Source organism: Bactrocera neohumeralis, chromosome 4 (genome assembly GCF_024586455.1).
Source record: "Bactrocera neohumeralis isolate Rockhampton chromosome 4, APGP_CSIRO_Bneo_wtdbg2-racon-allhic-juicebox.fasta_v2, whole genome shotgun sequence".
Classification (NCBI taxonomy): Eukaryota; Metazoa; Arthropoda; class Insecta; order Diptera; family Tephritidae; genus Bactrocera; species Bactrocera neohumeralis.
Genome location: NC_065921.1, coordinates 2628046 through 2649269, shown reverse-complemented (window position 1 = coordinate 2649269; position 21224 = coordinate 2628046). Strand labels below are relative to the sequence as shown.

Below are 21224 nucleotides of genomic sequence, written 5' to 3'. Positions count from 1 at the left end.
ATGAAAAGGTCATAACGGCTGTTGAAGCGTATTTTGCAAACATCCCCGATTCTCACTTCAGGGATGGATTCCTCAGAATAGTGAAGTGTATTTTGAATCATAAAATTGTGTTTTTCTTAGCAAACGACGAAACTTATTGAACAACCTTATAAAAATTCTAAAATGTAGAGAAAATGATTGGAGATATTCTCACTGGGACCAAAACTCTCCTGCTCTGAACATGAGAACTGTAAGAGCGACACATTGTGACGTAGGAGTGACAAAAAAACAGTATCTTTATTTTTACTCTGTCGTCGCGACGTGTCACTCTCACAGTTACCCTATGCTTTGAATGTAACAAATACTTTTATTTCTCCAAATTTTCAATAATGGTATTTAAAAACTCCGATTCGGGCAAAAATTCCTGAAAATTGTGTCAAAAGTGTACAAGATATAGGGCGAAAATGGGATTTTTCTATGGCTTTTAATAAGATGTCTTGTAAATTTACTATCAATTTCCTCAAAACCCGTATTGTGAGAATTTTGGAACTTCAGAATTTGCGTGGCTTCTAGTTCCTAAATTTTATATACTTAAAATCGAAGATATTTTGTAAAAATTCTCTTTTGATCGAACCACCTCATGAAACTTGTAGGAGGGCGGCAGAACATCCTTGGCCCCGGGCGCCCGAAGTTGTAGCTACGCCACTGGCCGACAATAATTTCTCGAATTCATTATAATTCACTTAAAATACATTTACGCGGTTTGTTTTTTTCTTTTATTTCATTTTCATTCATTTACTATTCATTAATTCGTCGATAATATCGCCAAGCGGCGCAGAGATTAAATCCAAAGGGTTTTCTTGGCAATCCGCTGCGTACTCTTCACAAAATCCAAACGAACCATCTACTTCGGCTTGATAGTAGGGAAGTGGAAGATTTTCATGCGCCGATGTGCTGGGACTGAAAGTTACAGAAAATCCGATAATTATTATTCAATAATGGATGCAACAATCATCTTAGAGAGGAAATAACTTACGAAAACATTATATGAACTAGTGTGCCGAGAACTCCGTTCACCTCACCCAGACCGGAGGAATTCGTTTCGCAAATCAAACGCAGCAAGCAGTGCTCAGCATTATAGCCGCTTCTAAAAGGGAACAAATACCTAAATACACATACATATAAACAGATGGCTTCTTATATTAAGCAAACCAAAACAAAACCCGATAATAATATTTACATACATACATATGTATGTACTTATAAACAACTTGAGTCACACGACGCCAAGATTTAGGCGACCAGCGCTGATTAGAACCTTCTGGTTCGCTTGCTTGCATCAAATCGACACACCACTGTACCGGACGCGCAAGAGCGCCATCAAAGGCATCAGCCGCCTGCGCGTGTGCGACTAATTAGAGTTGTTCCTTTCCTAGACTGCTACTTTGCTACGCAATTGCGTCGATGAAAGTAGTTTCACACTCGTTTCATAATTGATTATAAAAAATCAATAAAAGTGGTTGAGAATCAAGAGAGAACATTAATACAAATACACAGATTAATACACAATATTCTTTGGCGCAAATTATTTCATGGAAAAAAGTGTGAAACGTGAAAATATCAAAACTCGAATGCTCTATAATCGGACGGACAAGTATTGAATTTGAGTAGCATTACTCTAATTGGCTTTCAAATTCCATGAAATGCAAACCTTTTGAATTTATCCATGAGTATGTGGTAGAAGTGGGTGCGCGTTAGCAATGAATTTGGCACACCTTCCGTCCGTCGCCGTGTTCTTGCAGCCGATTCTTTAGCGTAACTTGTTGAATTCACTGTAGGCGCTGCTGTTGTTGTTGTTGTTGTATCTGCAGTAACATTCTGAACCGTACAGTTAGTACAACCTACCGTCTGATTCAAATGTTGAAAGTTCCTAGCTTGAGTCAAGACATCATCATCTTCGATACCATTCTGAAAGCATTTGTATTGACAAGTATTTTAATGGCAGTGCCGTTAAATTTGAATTAACAAATGTGGTATATGTATACCCTAATGTGAATGCAGTGACCGAGAGAGAGCGGAGATTGGGAACAATTCCTCCCGAGCCCGGAATTATCAGAGCTCTGCAACAATTTTTTACAAATCTTTTTATCCAACAATTGATGGATCAGGGTCCCACATCCTATCTCTTCCTGGGCACTGGTTTTCTCACAACGGACAGGTGTGAATTCACATGCATACATATGTAGATATATTTTTTACTAACCGCTATTGGCGGCAGGTTCCACGTGTACGGCAAATTGTAGTTCGCTTCAAAATTGTAAGAGATAAAGACATTGCGATGTGGCAGCTCCAACGGCACCGCGATGGCGGCAAAAATCTGAAAGCACACTTAAATTTCTTCCAATTGCTTTCGAATACTTTGCGCACTTACACCATATGCGGAATTGGTTGGAAAAAACGCGGCACCACAACACAGGTTACTACACCAAAGAAAGCTCAGAAGCCGCAAACAAAAGCCCGTATTTTGTCGTACGGCCATTGCACAGCACTCACGGTAATTATAAGTTAAATTACTTTAATCGATTTTTATTAAACGCGAATCAGCCCACGTCTTTCCGAAGAAGGCCTTAAATAACGACTAAATGCATTTACTTCCTTCCCAAGCTACTTGCTTAAGTTAAGCAACCCATGAATGAGAATAAGTTCTACCATTTCATTACTAGAGAGCGGCATACCATTAAGCCACAGAAAGTAGTAAGTGATCGCTAATCATTTATGTCAACAAATCTCAAGAAAGCGACAGCGTTAATGCGGCATATTGATAATATAAGATATTTGTAGTTCTAAGTTGAAGATACCAATCCCACCAAATCTTTAGCTTTCTCTTTTAAAGAAAAGTCCACAATTTTTTCTTAAAAATATTTTGTTATTCTAAATATTGTATTGTTGCTTGTTGAACCCCTATTTGAGAAAATAAAATTTTTACTTTTTCTGAATCTAATAATAAATTCAAATACTTATAAATATCTGTAAATTAACTGATGAGCGATGACTTGTAATTTGATTGAATATATACAGTAGTACAAAAACAAAAAAACAAACAGTTTGTATATCAGCTTCAATTTCAAAAATTTCCAGATGAAGTGAATGCGTTTGAGTTCCTCTTTTACGTAAAATTTCAATTTCAGTTTTGCCGTTGTTGAACAATTATAACCGGCACATGCGTATGCAAGAAGAACTATTACCTATTTTGGCGCTTCTTTCGCTCTTGCCATGTTGCAAATTTCGTGTTGGCCGACTGCAGCAGTCGATTCAAATGCTGAGTGAGGGAAGCACCCAACGGAGAGAGCTCATGCAATGCACGGCTCTGAAAATAAAATAAAAAAATATATGCAAACTTTTTGTAGTTAAGTTTTATTATTGCAAATACCTCGAACGGCACCAGTTTGGCCATCTTAAAGCGTTGAAGCGCATCATGCATGCGTACGGCTCTCTCTTCGGCTTCGGCGGTGGTTGGTGGGAAGCAGTTCCAGAAATGTTTCAACAATTCTGACAGCGATAAATATAAATTACGTAAATCCTTCTCGAAATCAGGAGGCACCAACTCTAAAGTAAATAAAAATTAAGAGGTGCCTCATAATATGTGCTTGGCACACACTTACGACCAACTGATTGCTCATGAAAGCCACGCATCAGCGCACCACCCGGACTCAGCTCGCCCAGTGCATTCACCGCTGCCGTAGGACTAACCAAAACCTTGGCTGGCGTACGTTGGTTCCAGGTTTCTGTGGCACGCATTAAATGATATTGAATTTCTTCCATACGACGTGGATCTTCATGCATATCATATCCGGTTATTGGCATGGGACCGTGTAAATACCGCTCTTCTTTGGCTAGTGACAATTGTTGCGATTTCTTTATTTTTTGTGTGCTATCAGTTGTATCAGCTGCTTCTATTAACGGTTCACCAAGATCCTCATAATGAATTTTTTCTATAATCCGTTGACGTTTCGCCGGCTTATCGGGGCTTCCAAGTACGCCGTTGGCAGTGGAATTGCTTGCTGAATTAGTATCAGCATCACTTACTTTGCCCTCCTTTGATGATTTGGATTTTTCAACTCCTCCATTAGCGGTAGCGTTTTCTGTGCTTTTGGAGTCTTTTATTTTAGTTGCCGGTCCATTAGCTGTTGAAGTAGAGCTGCCAGACACATCGGCACAAGTCTTCAGCACCATTATTGAATGTTGGTTAAACCTTTTTATCATATTTTGATGGACAATATTACCACTATTTGATATGTTACGATCGCCGGCTACACTGCAAAAACCCTCCTCCAACGGTACATCTTCAAACTGCTTCAAATCGAGCAAAGGATCGCCAGCTCCTTGTTGGACTGCAGCTTTTAAAGTTTGATCATCAATTTTTCCACATTCCGTAAAAATATCTTTGGAACCAGCTGTAATACGATCACGATGAAAGTAATGTGACTGGAAAAATTTGGTCCAGAATTCAGCTTCCGTCATTTTAGAAGGAACATTTTCTTGATGCTTTCTTTTCACGGCGGGATACGTCTTAAATATACACAGTATTATGTCGGGGGTTAAGTTATATTTCAGGCCGTTGCAACCATCAGTTTGTGGCTTTATGTCAGCAAGAAAGGCGCCGGAAACACCTGTATATGTGGAAATCTTAATAAGCATGATCACAAATTTATAACACGACGTTTACTTACCAATATCCTGTTTTTTATTATTTTTCTTCATCGCATGCTCCTTGGCGTGGGTAGCCCAAAACTCTTCACTAGTAAGAACTTGTGTTATAACTAAATCCTTATAGAGTTGCAACAAATTAGGATTTTCCGAAAGTATGCGGTTTTTCTCTTCCAATTCCTTATCTACTTTTCGTTTGAAGTTTGGAAGTAGCTGTTGCAGCAACTCCTTCACTTTATCACGGTCTTCAAGCACCGCTTGCAGTCCATTTCGATTGACAAAATGGAAAGTGGAACTGTTACCATCATGTAAAACAACTTGAAGTTGCACTTTTGGTTTTCCTTCAGGCGATATTTTCTGCACTATTGGAGAAACGTAAATGTAATTACACTTTCATTTACCGTGTAAATTATGCATTTACTTTTAATGTCGGCAAAACGATGTGACACCGCAACAGTATCACGATTTTCCGCCATCCATGCCAGACGTTCATTCATTACGTAGAGCGTGCCATCACCTTTTTTATAACGCACTTCGCCCATTTGCAGCAGCACATCCTCGCTGCTCGTCGTCATGTTGACCGCAAATAATATATGTTCCCCACAAACTTTGTAATTTCAGCGCCACAGCAGAAATAGGTTAATAGTAGATAGTTGGAATATGTTGGCTGTTAAAAATGTAGATGGTCAAATATTTTATTGAAATCTAAAATCATTTCATTATTCTCAATCACAAGCCCAGTGGTATCGCTTTTCTAGCTTCATTTGCTAGCTAGATTTGCGCTTGTGATTTATATTGCGCCACTAAGTTTTCAGCTTGCCTGTATTTTCAATAACAATTTACCTTTCAATTGTTTACCAAGAGATATTTTATAAAATTCTGATATAATTTCAAAATATAATTTTTTTACCCACCGTTTTAGTGGTGCTCTGTCGCCATTTGCAAAACTCCGCAGCACACACAAATGTCATTTTGCCGTTTGCTCGCTGTCAAACTGCCCAACAACAACTGCGGAACAAAATACCAGGGTTCACTGCAAACTCTATTGCGTAGCCTTCAAAAGTACGCATTTCACAAAACGTAGGAAAACTAGAAAAAACTAATTTGGCTCCATAAAGTTATACTTGCAAATTAGTACCAGAAAATTAGTCAAATAATCAAACGTACGTTATCGAATATTACTTCATAGCTTAACAATTTTTTTTTTAATTTTTTAATTCATACTGTTGGAATCTTAAAAAATTAAGAGTTATATGTTGAAATGTATACACTTCTATGCAACCCTGTAAAGGCGTTACCAGACGTAATAATACATTAAGGTATGTTTTATACTTGAGGTTTCTTTCATCGAAGGGGTATATTCCGATGGATAAGAATACAGAATCAAATTTCGATAAAAATGAAGATTGAGGGCAATTCTATTGAAAATATTGATCTATATACATAAAATATGTATGTCTATGTGACTGGATACGTAGATAACTATAAATGCTTTAAGGTGGTTGAAATTATTGCCATTTTCTACAAAGTATGTTTTGTTGTTTTATAAAATGTTTCAGCGTAGAGTAAGTGGTGATAGTTCCGGCCGGATATGAAACTGTCCCTTCCGGGTACATGTATACCAATTTCAAATGTTTTGTTTTTTTATCATTTATGTTTATTATTTTAGAACATATAGTTGCAAAAATTTATTTAATATTTATTTAGTTTTTCTTAAAAATATCTCCTACAGTTATTGTATAAACTAATAATATGCTAATTCTTTCACTTAGTGAGAAGCGAGAACACAATGTACACTTTCGCTATGAGAAAGCTGTAACCATAGCATCGCTATCAGTGGCGTCTACCTACGGTGTTGTGTCGCTCCAAATTGCGTCCCTTCTCTAAAAGCTCTCGATATGTTTTAACTTCATGTCGCGGTATTTGTTGTTTATATTTTGCATCCAGCAGACCATAAACAAAATCTAGCTCAGTCTCCACATCGTGTCGCCCCTCCGGCAGCTTCGCTATCAGAGCACGCTTCTGACAAACAAATGTATCAATGGGCGTGTGCTCGGACTGTTTTGATTCGAAAATCTCCACGTATATTTGATAGGGTGGTTTCGTCGGCGAAAAGTGGTCGCGCAACAGTTGTAGAGCATCTTGCCACGACTTCGCATCGCGTCGTACGCCCTTCCACCATGTGGAAGCAATACCTTGAAAGAGAAGCGGCAAACCTTTTAGCGCGTCTTGATCGCTGATGCCTTCCATGTCCTTGTAGGTTTCAATGGCGTTGACGAACTCCTCGACGGCATCGTTGTCACGCTGACCATGGAAGCGTACATTACAATTGCCAAAACTGCTTTTCGCCTTGTTAGCTTGTTGCTGCTGCTGCTGTTCGCTGTGTTGTGGACCCAGCGCTCGTATAGTTGCGAGTAATTGTTGAAATTGCTCATCGGACATGCGACCAGTCGACATTTTTGCGTAGCTTTTGGCTTTTAATCAAGCGCTTTGTGTTTTTATAATGGCAAGCGTGATATGGACGAGCACGAGCGCGACGACAAACCGATGACAACCGCAGCCGCAGCCAAGAGAAGACTGTTTTCGTTTGCCGACATAAGCATTCGCTTACGTTTGATGGTTCTCTTAGCTGACTGATTGGGAGCGAAAGTTCCAATAATACGTGGGGTCATCTGTTGCGAAATAACTTGTTTACAGTATTGAAAATGCATATGTAGATGCTCATTAGTCATCGGCAATTCGCAAAGAACTTGTCTCTCCCCAAATATAGTACATAAAAACATGTTTACATTTGTACGTTTGCCTCAAACACCGTGGTGTGGACACTTATAAGAATCACAAAAAAATCCACGAGGTCCCAATAAAATATACAACTTTTATTGTGAGATTTAGGGTAGAACTAATATTCGGGGCAAACCTTGCCTTTTAGTAACACCTTGAAAATAATTGCACACTTAGTTTCGACGTTTACTGGCGTGACTGTGTGCAGAATTTAATCAATAGCACTGTGGTGTGAAGAAATGCAATGAATTCCATGGACTGATTGAAACACTGTGCTCCTCTATGCAGATACGTACATAAGTATATAATGGTATGTTTTGTTTATTGTGGGATTCAAAGAGAAACAGGAGAGCGAAGTTTATAAAAGCCGGCTAACTTCTAAATATTGTTGTTGTTTTTCCTGTTTTTGACTATCGCCAAACCAATTTTGTATTTGTTTACAATTTGTACATTTCTTGCCTCACTTAAGTACATCTAACCAATATTCGGGGACTATAATTAAAGATAATAATAAAAAAAAGTTCCTCTATTATAATCTAAGAGTTAGATAAAGTAGCATTTGCCAACAGGTGTGTTGTTGTTAACAATTTTTGGACATTGAAAACACTTAAAAGTAGTTGACATACATACATACATACATATGTACTATACATAGACTCAGAAATCGTACGAGAAATGATGAGTCATTCGCTTTTTGTTTGTACTTTACCGAAAACTTAATGATCACAGCTTAAAGTTCTATTACCTATGTATTTAAGGTCGATATTAATCTTTAATTGCATTACTTGACCCAAGCAACCCAATGCAGACTTAAACAGTTCGAACACCCAGGTCAAATCTGCAAAACAAATGAAGAAATATGCATTGGTTGTACTCTTTTGTAAAAGGAATAGGTGAACTTATATATTCTATGGTTTCTCGCGTATTTTCCGAGGTCAGCGGGCTATTGGGGGTAAAAACTTTATAACTCTTGGAACTGAAAATGTATGTAATGCTTTTAAAACCTCCTGACCATCTGATTCGAACCGCAAAACAATCTGTGGATGCAGGTTTAACGCGCTTGGATCTATACATTCGAATGAGGATCATATACCCTCAATAGCGCCAGCAGAGCCCTGGTATTCAGCTAGTGCTGGTCTTTTGACAGTCCGTGTTAAAGAGAGGAGGGCACATAAGGCGATAGTTGGTCGCAGTGCACGCTTTAATTAATTCTATCTAAGCATTAATCAATTTTGGCAAGATAAGATAATTGAAAAGAAATACATATATAGGGGACTCGCAACTTGCCATAACGTATCGTAAAATCATAAAATCATAAATGTTTACACTTGTTTAAAAAAATTGATGTTGGATTACATACAAAAATTAGTTTACGCATTCAATTCTCAATTCTTTTCGTTATAACTTTATGAGACTATATGATCAAGAAGTAATCAATATAACGGGATATAACTTTGCACAAATAATGCTGCTAGGGTATGCCTCATTGTAACGAAAAATTGTCCAAATCCAAAAAAATCTGTTCTAGACCTTATGTATGAAATATTTGGGCCCCAGTGCCTATGGTTGACTTTTTACTGAAAATATTGGTCAATGTGAGAGACATAGATATGTTTGTATGTATAATTGAAATTCAGAGAGGATCCTTTCCTTATAATAGTATGTCTGTGTGCTACAAATGGGTTGAATCGGACTAATACTTTCGTTAGCCCCAGTGTACCTAATATAAAGGCTTTCGAAGTTCCGGGTGACTTTTTGCCGCATATATCGGCCGATATGTGAGTTATCTTAATAAAATTGAGAGGACGTATTTTTCTTATAACTAAAATATTTGTGCTTTGAATGAATAAAATCAAGTGAAAACTCACCCTAGACCCCACACCTTATGTACCTTAAGGTACTTCCCTGGCTTTAATCCTTGCAAATTACTAATCACCTTATCAATTTGCAATATTAATTGGACTAAATCCTTTCCATATACATACTATGTACATACATATGTATGTACTATGCGATTTCTACCGAACCAAGAGTAAGCCATGAGCTATTTCATAACTTGTGGAAATTGAAGCAAGCAACGAATTTCCGATGAAAAAAGCAACTGACTACAGCCACATAAACATATTTGTAAGCATGTACATATGTATGTATGTATATTTAATTATATGCATTGCAAAGTGCATCAAGTTTCTCGTTAAACATTAACTGTGGTCAATTAAGGAATTTATATGCAAGTGTTGTTGTAACTGCTCAAGAAAACTAAATTTGTCATATAAATTAGTTATTTGTTGGCGAAATTAGAATAAGAATTTAGCAAAATATACATATACACAAAAAAATGAATATTTGCCGGTTGTTGCAGTTAACCGTAAATACACATACATATGCGTGTAGTTCTCTTCGTTAGCCGCTCACACACAGAAACCGAGAGCTTTTATTATGCATTTCCAATTATATACACACATACTTCCATTCTTATGACTTCATGCGTTTCTCTCCCAAACCGATATCCACAAAGGTGACTATAAAAGCCGCTCCGCTTGGTAGACGAATTCAGTCTCTTACGACCAGCAAGTGAATTACTATAGTAGCAGGAAGACATTCGCTAACAGCAATTGGCTTTGTTCGCTGCTATTAACAACAAAACATTAACAAACAACAAGCAAGAATTGTGCGTGAGTCATTTTAACTTCTCGTCTACGAAGTCCACATTTTTCCAAACAACAAAATGTCACAACCCGTCGTACAAATGACAGCCGAACAGCTGCAGTCACTAATCGAATCGGTACGTTTGGCAGCCGTGGCAGGTGCCAGCGCTGCTGCACCCGCCACTCTCCACAGCAAAGGCAGTTTCACGAACTGCACTAGCCGTTTTGGTGGTCAGCGCGATCACGAAGCCGTTGAGGAGTTCATAACATCGATTGTGACCTACAAAGAAATCGAGTCGATCAGCGATGAGGATGCACTAAAGGGGTTGTCTTTGCTGTTCTACGGACTGGCGTCCACTTGGTGGCAGGGCGTGCGTAAAGAAGCGAAAACTTGGGGAGATGCCATTGCGTTGATTCGCGATCACTTCTCACCCACCAAACCGGCCTACCAGATTTACCTTGAAATCTTCGAGAATCAGCAACGTGACAATGTGCCCATCGACACATTTGTTTGCCAGAAGCGTGCGCTACTCGCACAACTGCCAGAGGGACGTCACGATGAGGAGACCGAATTGGATTTGGTTTATGGTCTGCTGAATATCAAGTACCGCAAGAATATTCTGCGTCAGGACCTTAAAACATTCCGTGAATTGTTGGAGAAGGGTCGTATAATCGAACACAATAACTTGGAGGTTGAAGCGGAGCAAAACGGGCCAATACGTGGTTCGAAGCGCACCAAGCGCTGTACTCATTGCAACTTCCGTGGTCACACGTACGAGGAATGTCGCAAACGGAAATCTTCGAACGAAGGCAACGAATAAGCAAAAAATCACATTCCACTTCATCAGCTCCAAGAATTAACCAGACATTCACGCATACAACAAATCCAATGACGACAACCTGCGCACAATACTAACAACCATAATGAAACAAATTGGACAATGATGTCATCACCCGGTGAAGTCTCAGTCCGAGCAGCTTGCGTCGCAACCAAATCACTGAAGCAAAACTTTCGCTCTCATCAAAGCTGAAGCTATGCATCAGCGTCGAACTGTGGTATCAGCGGCAACAGCAGCAACAATACTACTAAGTCTTAGTATAAGTATACATACATACATACATACACACATACATATAGTTATTGCGAACTGAGTTGCTCACAGTTCTCTTCGATTCTAGTGGACGTTCTACATTGGAGGGTAAAGTCTTTGTCCAAAGATTGTTATTATTTCCAAAAGAGGAGAAGAGGGCAGTGGCTTCTCAAAATCGTCAAAATCTTTACACCGCACGCTGTGTCTAACACGGCTCCGCATGGCTACGATCGCCATTAAATCACAAGTAGTGAAACCAAGAATTTTGAATCAAAGTCGGTTCTTCGGAACCATAGAACCGAGTCACGCATCTGATCAGCTGTGCTTCAATAATATTGGGAGCAATTTGCCACGCTTGGCATTTCAGGCAATACTCGAACTTCATTCTTCAATCGAAACTTACAGTGGTCTATTCCCTTGTTTTGTTCGAGTGGGAATTCATGTGCATGCTGTAACAACTATGATATCCTCGGAATCCCAGTTGTTCAATGTGCATTAATGAGTTTCGGCTTTTTCAAACGAGTGGCTTTGGCCATTGTTTTTCGATCGAAAAATGAAATATTTGTTTTGTTGTTTGAATTTCTGAGTTTAGTGGCTGATTGCTAACTTTATGAACAAGGTTGTGAAGATGAGTGACTCAAAACCCCGTTGCATTTGTCTGCGGTTGAGTGTGGTACAAACGTCTAGGAGTGAGCGCTTGATTGGACCATGCCTTTGTATTTGTTTCATATGGTTTGGCTCAGATCGACATCTGGTAGACCCTTGGTCCGGCATTTCGGTGTTGTTCCAAGAGTTCTATCAGGTCGGTGTGCTCCAACCCATAGTTACAAATGCTCAGCTTTTCCTATTTTGCATTCATCAGAAACTAGGCTTTTTGAACTCTCTTACTCGCTCTGAAATGCGGCAAAAAACCAACCGTTACACTTGGAAGTGCTGCCTGACATTTTGTATTCCGAACCAATATGTTGGGCTATACGATGGATATTGCTGTGTAGGCGGTTCCAACTTTTGCCGTTCGTACTTAAGTGTGTATTCCTTCGGGTTTATGCATTGTGTGCGAGCGGTAACTGGTGGATCCAATGACTCGGTTTTGTTCTCGCATAGTCCACATACGAATTCGGTTGCAAGCGTGTTGACAGTAACTCTGAGTGCGACAAAAATAAAACTTGCTCTCGGGCAAATTTTAAAAATATTATATATATTTTATATATTTAAACAGAACTGGAAACAAATTGTACAACGATGGCTAGACTGTCGCCATTCGTACAATTGGCACGCCAAATTGATGATTTGCATGTCAAGCTAGTTGAAAAAACATTGACTTCAGCTTCAAGCGTATGGCTCGCCACTCAAAATGCATTCATGCATTTACTCAAACAAAATGTCTAGATTGATCACTCATTTACCTTCGGAATGGGATGATGATCTTAGCCTATGTAGAAACCTCAAATGCTTCTCATGTAATGTTGATATCTGCAGTGTTGTATACCGTCATCACGTGAGTGGGAATTACCAACCAACCATTTGCCGAGAGCGCCCAATTTCGGAGGACCTGGCCCATAATTCGGTTTAAATGGGGTTGGTGGTCTCACCTGCTAATAATTTAGCAAAATCACTGCCACATCAATATAAAATATCAGCATTGCATAAGAAGTACTGCCTTAATGTTATACATTTGTACCTAAACCTTTGTAAATACTAGCAATAAGTTTTGTCAAAACACAAAAACGAAAAAACAAAAAAAAAAAATTCCAGAGTCGGAAAAAATAAAACGACAAAGCTAAAGCAAAATTAAATACAAAGAAAATCAAAACCTAAATCTTAACTGTGTTATTATTATAGAATAATAGGGGGTAGTACTCCTCCAGAAAAATACTCCAACTGTTTAGGGAACAAATATATTCATACTCTTAGAATTTAATGAGCTGATCCTAATACATAACGAAATTACTCAACTTCGTTGAATCAGCGATCAGCGTTTATAAAATTTTATTTTTTTTTAGTCCATAGCCATTCCTATTTAAGTTAGTCTACAATATTAGTGTGGTGGCTATGTAGGTGATAGTTGTAGGTCTGTCATCGTGGTGTACACAAAAATCCTTGAGTTTATGACAAAAGCGGTGAAAACTCACATAAAACAAGAAAAAGACAAGAATTTCTGTTGCACCCAACCCATATAACACAGAACTATTTCATAAAAGAACTTGATTTCGATCGAGTTATTGAAGCTACATATATACAATAGTGGTCAATTTGAGAAAAAACTGGTTTGGATTTTGACGCAGGTCGACATTAACTTAAAAACTTTTCCACCTTGTAAATATCATTATATCTTACGTCTAAGATCCTAAAATAGCTTTTAAATAATTAGTCTATGGAAACACTGAATTTTTATTTTCAGGAATGAAAGATAGTATTGGCCTTAGCTTGCAAACGATACTGCCTTTGTCTATTTCAAAGAGTAAATAAATCTTTTGAGATGATTACTGGATACATTTTCGTTATGTAGCTTCATGTAGCTTTGATGGCAAATCAAGATAATTGTGAACAACGACGAAGCCCCCGCTATATGTATCCAGTAAACGGATGGAATAACTAAATACGAGTAGAATCCAACAAAATTTGATCAGAACTGCATCGGTGCCTCTATAGATGAAAACCTTAAATCCACCGCTCTCACGAAATGTGTCAAGATTACGAAGTCTACTCCACTTTGTCAAAGCTGAAGATCTCATTCCGTTCTTCCCTTCTCAATCTAGGCTAGGCTATGAAGGTTTAATTAAATCAACAAGTTACTCTATCCCCTTATTTAGTGCGCACTTATGCACCTTCTCAGGCCTCAGAAAATCGAATTTTTTGTCTACACAAGTAATTTTTCCTTTAATAAGCTCTTCTTCACAAGCGTTCCTTTAATTTACTTCCTTTTGTTGTCGATTTCGAACATTTTCCATATTTAGCGGTACGTTCAGAATTGGGCCTGTATTAATGTGTATATACATATTTTCACTGTTAAGTATGTATTAAAGAACAGTTCTACAAAATTAGGTGGTCTTTGCTTTATAATTTAAGGCAAGCAACCGGTAAATAAAATAACTAAATAATCGGTTATATGAGAGATATGTGATATAGTTGCCCGATCTGACCGATTCCGACAAATGATCAGTAGAATCTCAAAGTGCACCTAAGTATTAATTTTTTTTTCAGATATGTCAAAGACTGTGGAAGAAATTTTTATAATCCCGAAAAATTATACTTCACTTAAGAAATCGAGCCGTGTTTAGACCCATAGTCGCTTGGGCAAAAAGGTTCAGAATGACCGTATATGATTCCCCGCATACGCGATTCCTTCGTTTTTTGGGCTCCCTGTAAATCATTCCGCTCTAATAAACATACAATATGCGATAAATTTATTTTTTATTGTGCTGTGACGTATGTATTTATTCAAAAGGGGACTCCTTAACAGTGTGGCAGAGAGAAACGCCGCTTGTGAATTTGAGTGCCGGCCTTAGCATATCATGTATGGGTGTGTAATTTCATATACACGTATCTCTGTGTATTTTTTTGGGTAAAATTGGTTATTACTTAATTGTGAAATCACTTGGCTGTGAATCAAAAATGGTTAGTCACTTCCGAGCTGTACTCTTTAGCTAAATGCTGCTGATGAGTTCGAATGGTAAATATTTTAGTCAATGGTCGTGAGCGAAAAATGCGAAATGGAAGACAAAAGCCGGTTGATCTCTTTATGCTTTAAATCAGTTAGTTATGTATGAATGTACTTCATATTTGCTCAAACAACACCGACTCTCACGCGAATATATATAGCTATATATGTGCTTATATAAAGCTGATATACATTTATACAATAACCAATTCTAGTACGAATCAGTCAACTCATGTTCGCTCTCATTCGTCTCTCATTCACAAAAAGAGCTTTTATTATATTTTTAAGTGTATTTTGTTTGATGCACTTTTTCTCATTGTTATGAGTAGTTGGGGATATAAAAGAAATGTAGACTCTTGAAGCCGCATACACGAAGTAGCAATTGTACCGAGAAGACGCTGCCAACAATAAACGTACAACAACATATCATAACATATTAATAACTCATTCATTTGAACCACCTAGAGTCATCTTCATAAAGCTTCATATTCCATCAAGTAAAATGTCACAACCCGTCGTACAAATGACAGCCGAGCAGCTGCAGTCACTGATCGAATCGGTGCGTTTGGCAGCCGCTGCGGGCTCTAGTGCTGCTGCACCCGCCACTCTCCACAGCAAGGGCAGTTTCACCAATTGTACCAGCCGTTTTGGTGGTCAGCGCCATCAGGAGGCCGTTGAAGAGTTCATAACTTCCATTGTGACCTACAAAGAAATCGAGTCGATCAGCGACGAGGATGCACTAAAGGGGTTGTCTTTGTTGTTCTACGGACTAGCGTCCACTTGGTGGCAGGGCGTGCGTAAAGAAGCGAAAACTTGGGGAGATGCCATCTCGTTGATTCGCGATCATTTCTCACCCACCAAACCCGCTTACCAGATTTACCTCGAAATCTTTGAGAATCAGCAACGTGACAATGTGCCCATCGACACATTTGTTTGCCAGAAGCGTGCGCTACTCGCACAACTGCCAGAGGGGCGTCACGATGAGCAGACCGAATTGGATTTGGTTTATGGCTTGCTGAACATCAAGTACCGTAAGAATATACTGCGTCAGGACCTTAAAACATTCCGTGAATTGTTGGAAAAGGGGCGTATTATCGAACACACTAGTTTGGAATCGGAAGCGAGCCAGCCCCGTCTAATGCGGGGAATTAAGCGTGTGCATCAAGGCCCAGTGTTCGAGGTGCCACACCAGAGAAAGACGAGTAAATACAGATATCGAGCTAATGTTGGAAATGCCAGCACGGCGGCCACACCGCCACAGCCGACCTCGTAAATAATGCACGCTAGGCAAATTAATAAACTTTGCTGGATAAATTCTTATACATCTACATCTTAACTGTTTCCTATAACACTTTGCATAATACACCTAGATAATCTAATTTGATAGTTTCTTTCCTAATTAAAGGTCTCACTGCTCCTCTTAATTCTACATGACGTATGAGTAATTTAGTGCTTCCATTCCATTCATTTTATTTATTAATCTTGAAACCAGAAAGTACTTAAGTTTCCGATGGAATTTTCAAAGTATTTTGGATTTTGTAAACATAGGAGTTCTGCCACTCCAAACGCTATTGCATCTTTTCCACCTTATGTCATAAAATATGTTTCCCAGAGGTGTCTTTTAAGAATGCTTTTCAATTACTGACATAAGTAGAACCTAAGTCCCAAAGCTGATTATGTCTGCTTTCAGCTTAAGGAGGGCATTAACTCGTATATCATCAACTGAAAGTGAGTTGGCATCAATCTAAACAGCTGACTGATGTATAGTATAACTTGTATTTGCCTGTGTTTCTAATATTCTACTCAGGAGAAACTTTACGTTACTTACCATTCATTGATCGAGTATTTTCACATTTCTCTTGCATACACAGTTATTGTTTTTTTAGTTTTTATTTTGTTTGTTTTGTTTGTATGGTTTTATTAGTTAGTTAGAAGGAGATAGGTTTTACAGTGTCTTTCGCTTGTTGAAGTTCCGCATGCGAATTCCCACAGTACTCGATGCCAGAAGATCAGACGCTGAAAACGCCCTAAGCCGACTACCTCTCTGACCATTAGCCCATACAGCGGAAATGTGGGCCAGATGCTCCAGAGTATTATTTGGCGCGCTTTCGCTGACGGTACTAATTGGCCAGAGTCGCCGCTAGCACCTTTTGAGGTAGTGTCATCGAATAGTGTGGGAATAGTACATGTGGAACTAAACAAGCTGGGGTCCATGGCAGTCACAACATTTCTGGAGATGCACATGTGAATATTGTGACGAATCAGAGACCAAGGAAAGGATTGCGGCAGTTGACGTGCCATACACCTGACGCAGTGCAGGTCTGCTGAGCGGCAGTTTGGCGTGTCAACGTCTGTACGAATGGCGAAAGCCTAGCCATCGCTGTACTTATCTGAAGGAAGGCGCACCTGCAAGTGCCTAATTAAGTGTGTCACATATAAAATTGCTGTCCAAACTATTGCGCTCTCTACCAACAATACATAATATAATATGACAGCGGTATTGACGATCACCGTTGCAGCTCTCGAATATATTTCGTATACCCTACTTATGCATGTACGTCTGCTGTGAGATGCACATGCCAAGGCGAATACATACAAGGTGGCACAAGCTTCTTGTTCCGGACTCTAAAGTTCATAAATTAGTTTTCATTTCCAGCTGCTGCTTCCACCTTTTATCTATACAAGAGAGGCCATGTAAACGCCAATCCCTCTGCAATATCATCAGTATGCGTGTAACGGTAAAAGAGCGTAAAATTGTAGACAGCAATATGCAACGTTGGAGATCGCCACACTCAGTTGTGAGCACCTGCTACCCAAAAGATACCAAAACGAAACTTCCCAGGTATCTTCAGAGATACAGGACTCGACTGCTGAATGCAGCGACATTTGAGTCGCATGAGCATGCAGCAATTGAAATGTGTCACTATTCTCAAGAGCATTCTTTACTTACTTTTTTCGATTACATCACACAAAACCACAACCTTTCCTTGTCATAGAAAACTGCGTCAACTCAGATACATGTCGAGTTGCTGCGACCCTAACAACGATTGTAGTTGCTCGGCACGCAGCTGAGTTGACGCCAAAAAAACGATATGAAGTTAAAGTTGCAATTTTGTTTGCCGAATGGAAGAACAGTAAAAAATACTAACTGAGACAAATGACGAATTGTTGCTGATGCTCACGATGACTCATTTGTAATGAACCTCTGGATACTATTCTCCGAATTCAGTTCTCCAGAAGCTCGTAATTATCGTAGATGAATGCTGGCGCTCGTTGGCCAATTTGAGCCGTGGAGGTACGGCGTTTAAGCGCTTTTGCTTGATGATGGGTTCAAAATGTAACCAAATCCCTCTCCATTGAATCTTGCATAGTTTTTCGGGCAAAGTAAACGGCGCATCAAACTGCTGCGTTGAATACTTTGCCCTCCGAAGCAATAGCTCAATTCAATTCGAGAGAATTGGTAAACACGTTGTGCGATGTCGATGTGGATGTGGATGTGGGGTGAATGTTGAAAGTGTTAGTTTACAAATTATTTGATAATTACTTATACACAATATATTGCTTTGGTGTGCGGTCTTACGGCTTGACTAAGGGCTGCTTATTGGTTCTCGTTGGCCTCATTGGAACTGCTTCTGATTTCGCCGGTATTGCCGTCGTTTTCGTTTTTGCGTTTTCGGCATTCGTCGTAAGTGTGTCCTCGGAAGTTACAGTGGCTGCAGCGTTTGCTTCGTTTAGTGGCATGCAACAGTTGCACGGTGTCGTACTCCAAGTTATTGTGTTCAATGATACGACATTTCTCCAATAACTCCCGGAATGTCTTGATATCCAGACGTTGTATATGCCGACGATATTTGATGTTCAATAAGCCGTAAACCAAATCCAATTCAGTCTCCTCGTCGTGACGATCCTCCGGTAGCTGTGCAAGCAGCGCACGCTTCTGACAGACAAAGGTGTCGATGGGAGTGCGTTCGTCTTGCTTTTTGATAAAAATTTCCATGTATATTTGGTAGGCTGGTTTGGTGGGTGAGAAGTGTTGGCGTATCAGTGCGATAGCATCGGTCCACGTTTTCGCTTCTTTACGTACACCTTGCCACCATGTGGAGGCTATACCGTGCAGCAGCAGTGATAGTCCTTTGAGTGCATCTTCATCACTGATCGACTGTAGCTCTTTGTAGGTCAGAATTGCGGTGATGAACTCTTCGACGGCCTCGTGGTCGCGTTGTCCGCGGAAATGGCTCGTGCAGTTGCTTAACGAGCCCTTGGTGGTGGCGGCGGTGGATACGGTTTTTGCTGCATCGATAAGTGAATTTAATTGCTCGACAGATATTTGTATGACTGTCTGTCCGTTATTGTTTTCCATGCTAAATTTTGTTTATTTCTTTAAATTCTTCACTATTTTAATTTAAGGTATGCGGTCGATATGGCAGAATGGCAAGGACAAAGCCAAGGTATGTTGGCGAATATCTTAATGCAACCAAGCGCTTGGTCGTATGCGACTGAGGTTTACTTCTCACTTCAGGGGTTTTTATAGTTGGGCGGTAAAGCCAAAGTGTCGATGAAATAAGGAAAACAATTTGCGTGTAAACATTTGGTAATTCAGTATTAATACAGTATTACCCCATTTTTAAGGGCGGTATGTTAAGTGGATGTGTTTGCAGATAATTCTTGCTTGGGCAAAGAGAATTTCATATACATATATAGAGGAAAAGATGAGAGCAGTGAACTTTTAATATTATTTATATTCAATTCCGTGCACGACCGTTTCATAGGGAGCCAATTGGGCGTGTGATCCGCTCTGCATTTTATTTAATGGCATTGACTGCTCCCGTGGCCCAATGACGCCTGTATGTGTCATATTAACATATTCTATGTTGGAACCTAGCCGAGCGCGTCTCGATCAACACGCGACATTTCCTAATACTTACATTTTTTAAATCAAGATTTCTTTTGAATAATTCAAAAAGTTTTTTAATGGTATTGAAACAGTCCTGAATATGAAGTATTTAATTGAGGATTAATGCCAAGGTACAAATAAAGAGCTTTAACGGGGACGACATTTTATTATATTTTTTTCAAAAAAAGAACGCTTAGATAATTATGTTTATGTTCAGTAAAGTCGTGCTACATTAAGAATTTTTAAGAATTTTGGTTGCATTTCTGTATGGGGTTCACTGTAGCTTACGTCGTTGAGGGCGCTGCGTAATGGGTAAATAAGAATTCGAGCCTTAATTGTATGCCTAATGGATACAAAAATAAAAGGGAATAAACAAAACATAAAAAGGTATATACAGTAGTGGTTGAAATATTGGGTAGTCGAAAAAGTCGTTTCGTATTTCTTATCAAACTTCAACTTATTTTTTTTATATTATATATACCATTTTGGTCGACCACCTTTTACCATTTTTACGCTAGAGGCATTATTCCGTTAGTGTAAAACTTTTATGGTTTCTCGGCGAAAAACTGTGACAAGTAATTTTCACAGGCTTATCTTAATGCCAACTTTAATCCATTAAGAGAGTTCTGCATTGACCAAAACAAATGGTAGTCCGATGGTGCAAGGTCAGGGCTATATGGTGGATGCATCAAAACTTCCCAGCCAAGCTCTCCCAGTTTTTGCCGAGTCATCAAAGATGTGTGTGGTCTAGCGTTGTCCTGATGGAAAACGAAGTTCTTTCTGTTGAACAGTTCTGGCCAATCAATCTCTTCAGTTGTTGACAGTAAAATGTAGAATCAATCGCTCGATCAGGTTGGATCAGCTCATAGTGGGTGATTCCTTTCCAATCCCCCCAAACACTCAACATAACCTTTCAAGGCGTCAATCCTGGCTTTGCGACCAATTGTTGAGCTTCACGCTGGGCCATGATTTTTTCGCACATTATTTTCGTATTTGATCAACTTTTCGTCTCCTGTTACCATTCACTTCAGAAATGGTTCGATTTCATTTCGTTTCAGCAAAGAATCACAGATATTAATTCGGTCCATTAAATTTTTCACAGAAAATTCATGTGGTAGCCAATATTCGAGGAAGCACATGAGACGAATTGCATCTTGAATGCATAAAACACCATCTTTCGGGAAACTTTTATAGATTGTAGGGCAGCAATACTATTTAAAAGTTTTAAGGGAAGTACTTCTCTCATTTATTGATCAAGAGAGAGTAGAGACGGGAATATTTTGATGCATCGTTGCGCACCTTAATCTTTTTTCTACAATGACTTGTTAGATTTCCCGAACTAAATCCTATTATGAACGTGAGAGTTTTCCCCAATAAATTAATTAAACAAACTGTATTCAAAACTGTCAAAAAATATTTTAAGCGGAATATTATTTATTTTAAAAATCGCACTTTCTAAAACC

At 39.0% G+C, this 21224-nt stretch overlaps 6 protein-coding genes across 7 annotated transcripts; 2 read left to right on the top strand and 4 right to left on the bottom strand.

Annotated features, from left to right (window-relative positions):
• Nucleotides 1-742: 742 nt before the first annotated feature.
• On the bottom strand, nucleotides 743-2518 carry LOC126755549 (uncharacterized). The gene is made up of 5 exons (XM_050468201.1): nucleotides 2411-2518; nucleotides 2243-2356; nucleotides 1691-1947; nucleotides 1016-1126; nucleotides 743-939 (listed from the first exon to the last, which is right to left on the bottom strand). The coding sequence occupies exons 1-5, from the start codon at nucleotides 2516-2518 to the stop codon at nucleotides 771-773; spliced, it is 759 nt and encodes a 252-aa protein (XP_050324158.1). The 3' UTR covers nucleotides 743-770.
• Nucleotides 2519-3003: 485 nt separating this feature from the next.
• LOC126755548 (general transcription factor IIH subunit 1) lies at nucleotides 3004-5701 on the bottom strand. 2 transcript variants are annotated; one of them, XM_050468199.1, is made up of 6 exons: nucleotides 5601-5701; nucleotides 5108-5353; nucleotides 4710-5048; nucleotides 3642-4649; nucleotides 3410-3585; nucleotides 3004-3346 (listed from the first exon to the last, which is right to left on the bottom strand). In XM_050468199.1, the coding sequence occupies exons 2-6, from the start codon at nucleotides 5259-5261 to the stop codon at nucleotides 3221-3223; spliced, it is 1803 nt and encodes a 600-aa protein (XP_050324156.1). In that variant the 5' UTR covers nucleotides 5262-5353; nucleotides 5601-5701; the 3' UTR covers nucleotides 3004-3220. The 2 variants fall into 2 exon arrangements, with proteins under 2 accessions (XP_050324156.1, XP_050324157.1); XM_050468200.1 differs by having other exon boundaries at nucleotides 5530-5672.
• Nucleotides 5702-6320: 619 nt separating this feature from the next.
• LOC126754834 (activity-regulated cytoskeleton associated protein 2-like) lies at nucleotides 6321-7644 on the bottom strand. Its single transcript, XM_050466999.1, has one exon. The coding sequence runs from the start codon at nucleotides 7141-7143 to the stop codon at nucleotides 6520-6522; it is 624 nt and encodes a 207-aa protein (XP_050322956.1). The 5' UTR covers nucleotides 7144-7644; the 3' UTR covers nucleotides 6321-6519.
• A 2372-nt stretch (nucleotides 7645-10016) lies between these two features.
• On the top strand, nucleotides 10017-13025 carry LOC126754474 (activity-regulated cytoskeleton associated protein 1). Its single transcript, XM_050466451.1, has one exon. It carries the CDS (start codon nucleotides 10196-10198, stop codon nucleotides 10934-10936), a length of 741 nt encoding a protein of 246 aa, XP_050322408.1. The 5' UTR covers nucleotides 10017-10195; the 3' UTR covers nucleotides 10937-13025.
• A 2225-nt stretch (nucleotides 13026-15250) lies between these two features.
• LOC126755059 (activity-regulated cytoskeleton associated protein 2-like) lies at nucleotides 15251-16246 on the top strand. Its single transcript, XM_050467344.1, has one exon. The coding sequence runs from the start codon at nucleotides 15370-15372 to the stop codon at nucleotides 16138-16140; it is 771 nt and encodes a 256-aa protein (XP_050323301.1). The 5' UTR covers nucleotides 15251-15369; the 3' UTR covers nucleotides 16141-16246.
• A 495-nt stretch (nucleotides 16247-16741) lies between these two features.
• On the bottom strand, nucleotides 16742-19355 carry LOC126756067 (activity-regulated cytoskeleton associated protein 2-like). The gene has a single exon (XM_050468880.1). The coding sequence runs from the start codon at nucleotides 19225-19227 to the stop codon at nucleotides 18466-18468; it is 762 nt and encodes a 253-aa protein (XP_050324837.1). The 5' UTR covers nucleotides 19228-19355; the 3' UTR covers nucleotides 16742-18465.
• Between the last annotated feature and the right edge of the window lie 1869 nt (nucleotides 19356-21224).

Excerpts from the sequence above, each read along its gene's own strand:
- LOC126755549 (XM_050468201.1), bottom strand. The coding sequence starts at position 2,518 with ATGGCCGTACGACAAAATACGGGCTTTTGTTTGCGGCTTCTGAGCTTT. Across the intron at positions 2,357-2,410 it reads CAACCAATTCCGCATATGGT|ATTTTTGCCGCCATCGCGGT; the intron begins GTAAGTGCGCAA and ends GTGTGCTTTCAG. Across the intron at positions 940-1,015 it reads CTAGTTCATATAATGTTTTC|TCCCAGCACATCGGCGCATG; the intron begins GTAAGTTATTTC and ends TGTAACTTTCAG.
- LOC126755548 (XM_050468199.1), bottom strand. The coding sequence starts at position 5,261 with ATGACGACGAGCAGCGAGGATGTGCTGCTGCAAATGGGCGAAGTGCGT. Across the intron at positions 4,650-4,709 it reads TAATAAAAAACAGGATATTG|GTGTTTCCGGCGCCTTTCTT; the intron begins GTAAGTAAACGT and ends CCACATATACAG. Across the intron at positions 3,586-3,641 it reads TCATGAGCAATCAGTTGGTC|AGTTGGTGCCTCCTGATTTC; the intron begins GTAAGTGTGTGC and ends TATTTACTTTAG.
- LOC126754834 (XM_050466999.1), bottom strand. The coding sequence starts at position 7,143 with ATGTCGACTGGTCGCATGTCCGATGAGCAATTTCAACAATTACTCGCA.
- LOC126754474 (XM_050466451.1), top strand. The coding sequence starts at position 10,196 with ATGTCACAACCCGTCGTACAAATGACAGCCGAACAGCTGCAGTCACTA.
- LOC126755059 (XM_050467344.1), top strand. The coding sequence starts at position 15,370 with ATGTCACAACCCGTCGTACAAATGACAGCCGAGCAGCTGCAGTCACTG.
- LOC126756067 (XM_050468880.1), bottom strand. The coding sequence starts at position 19,227 with ATGGAAAACAATAACGGACAGACAGTCATACAAATATCTGTCGAGCAA.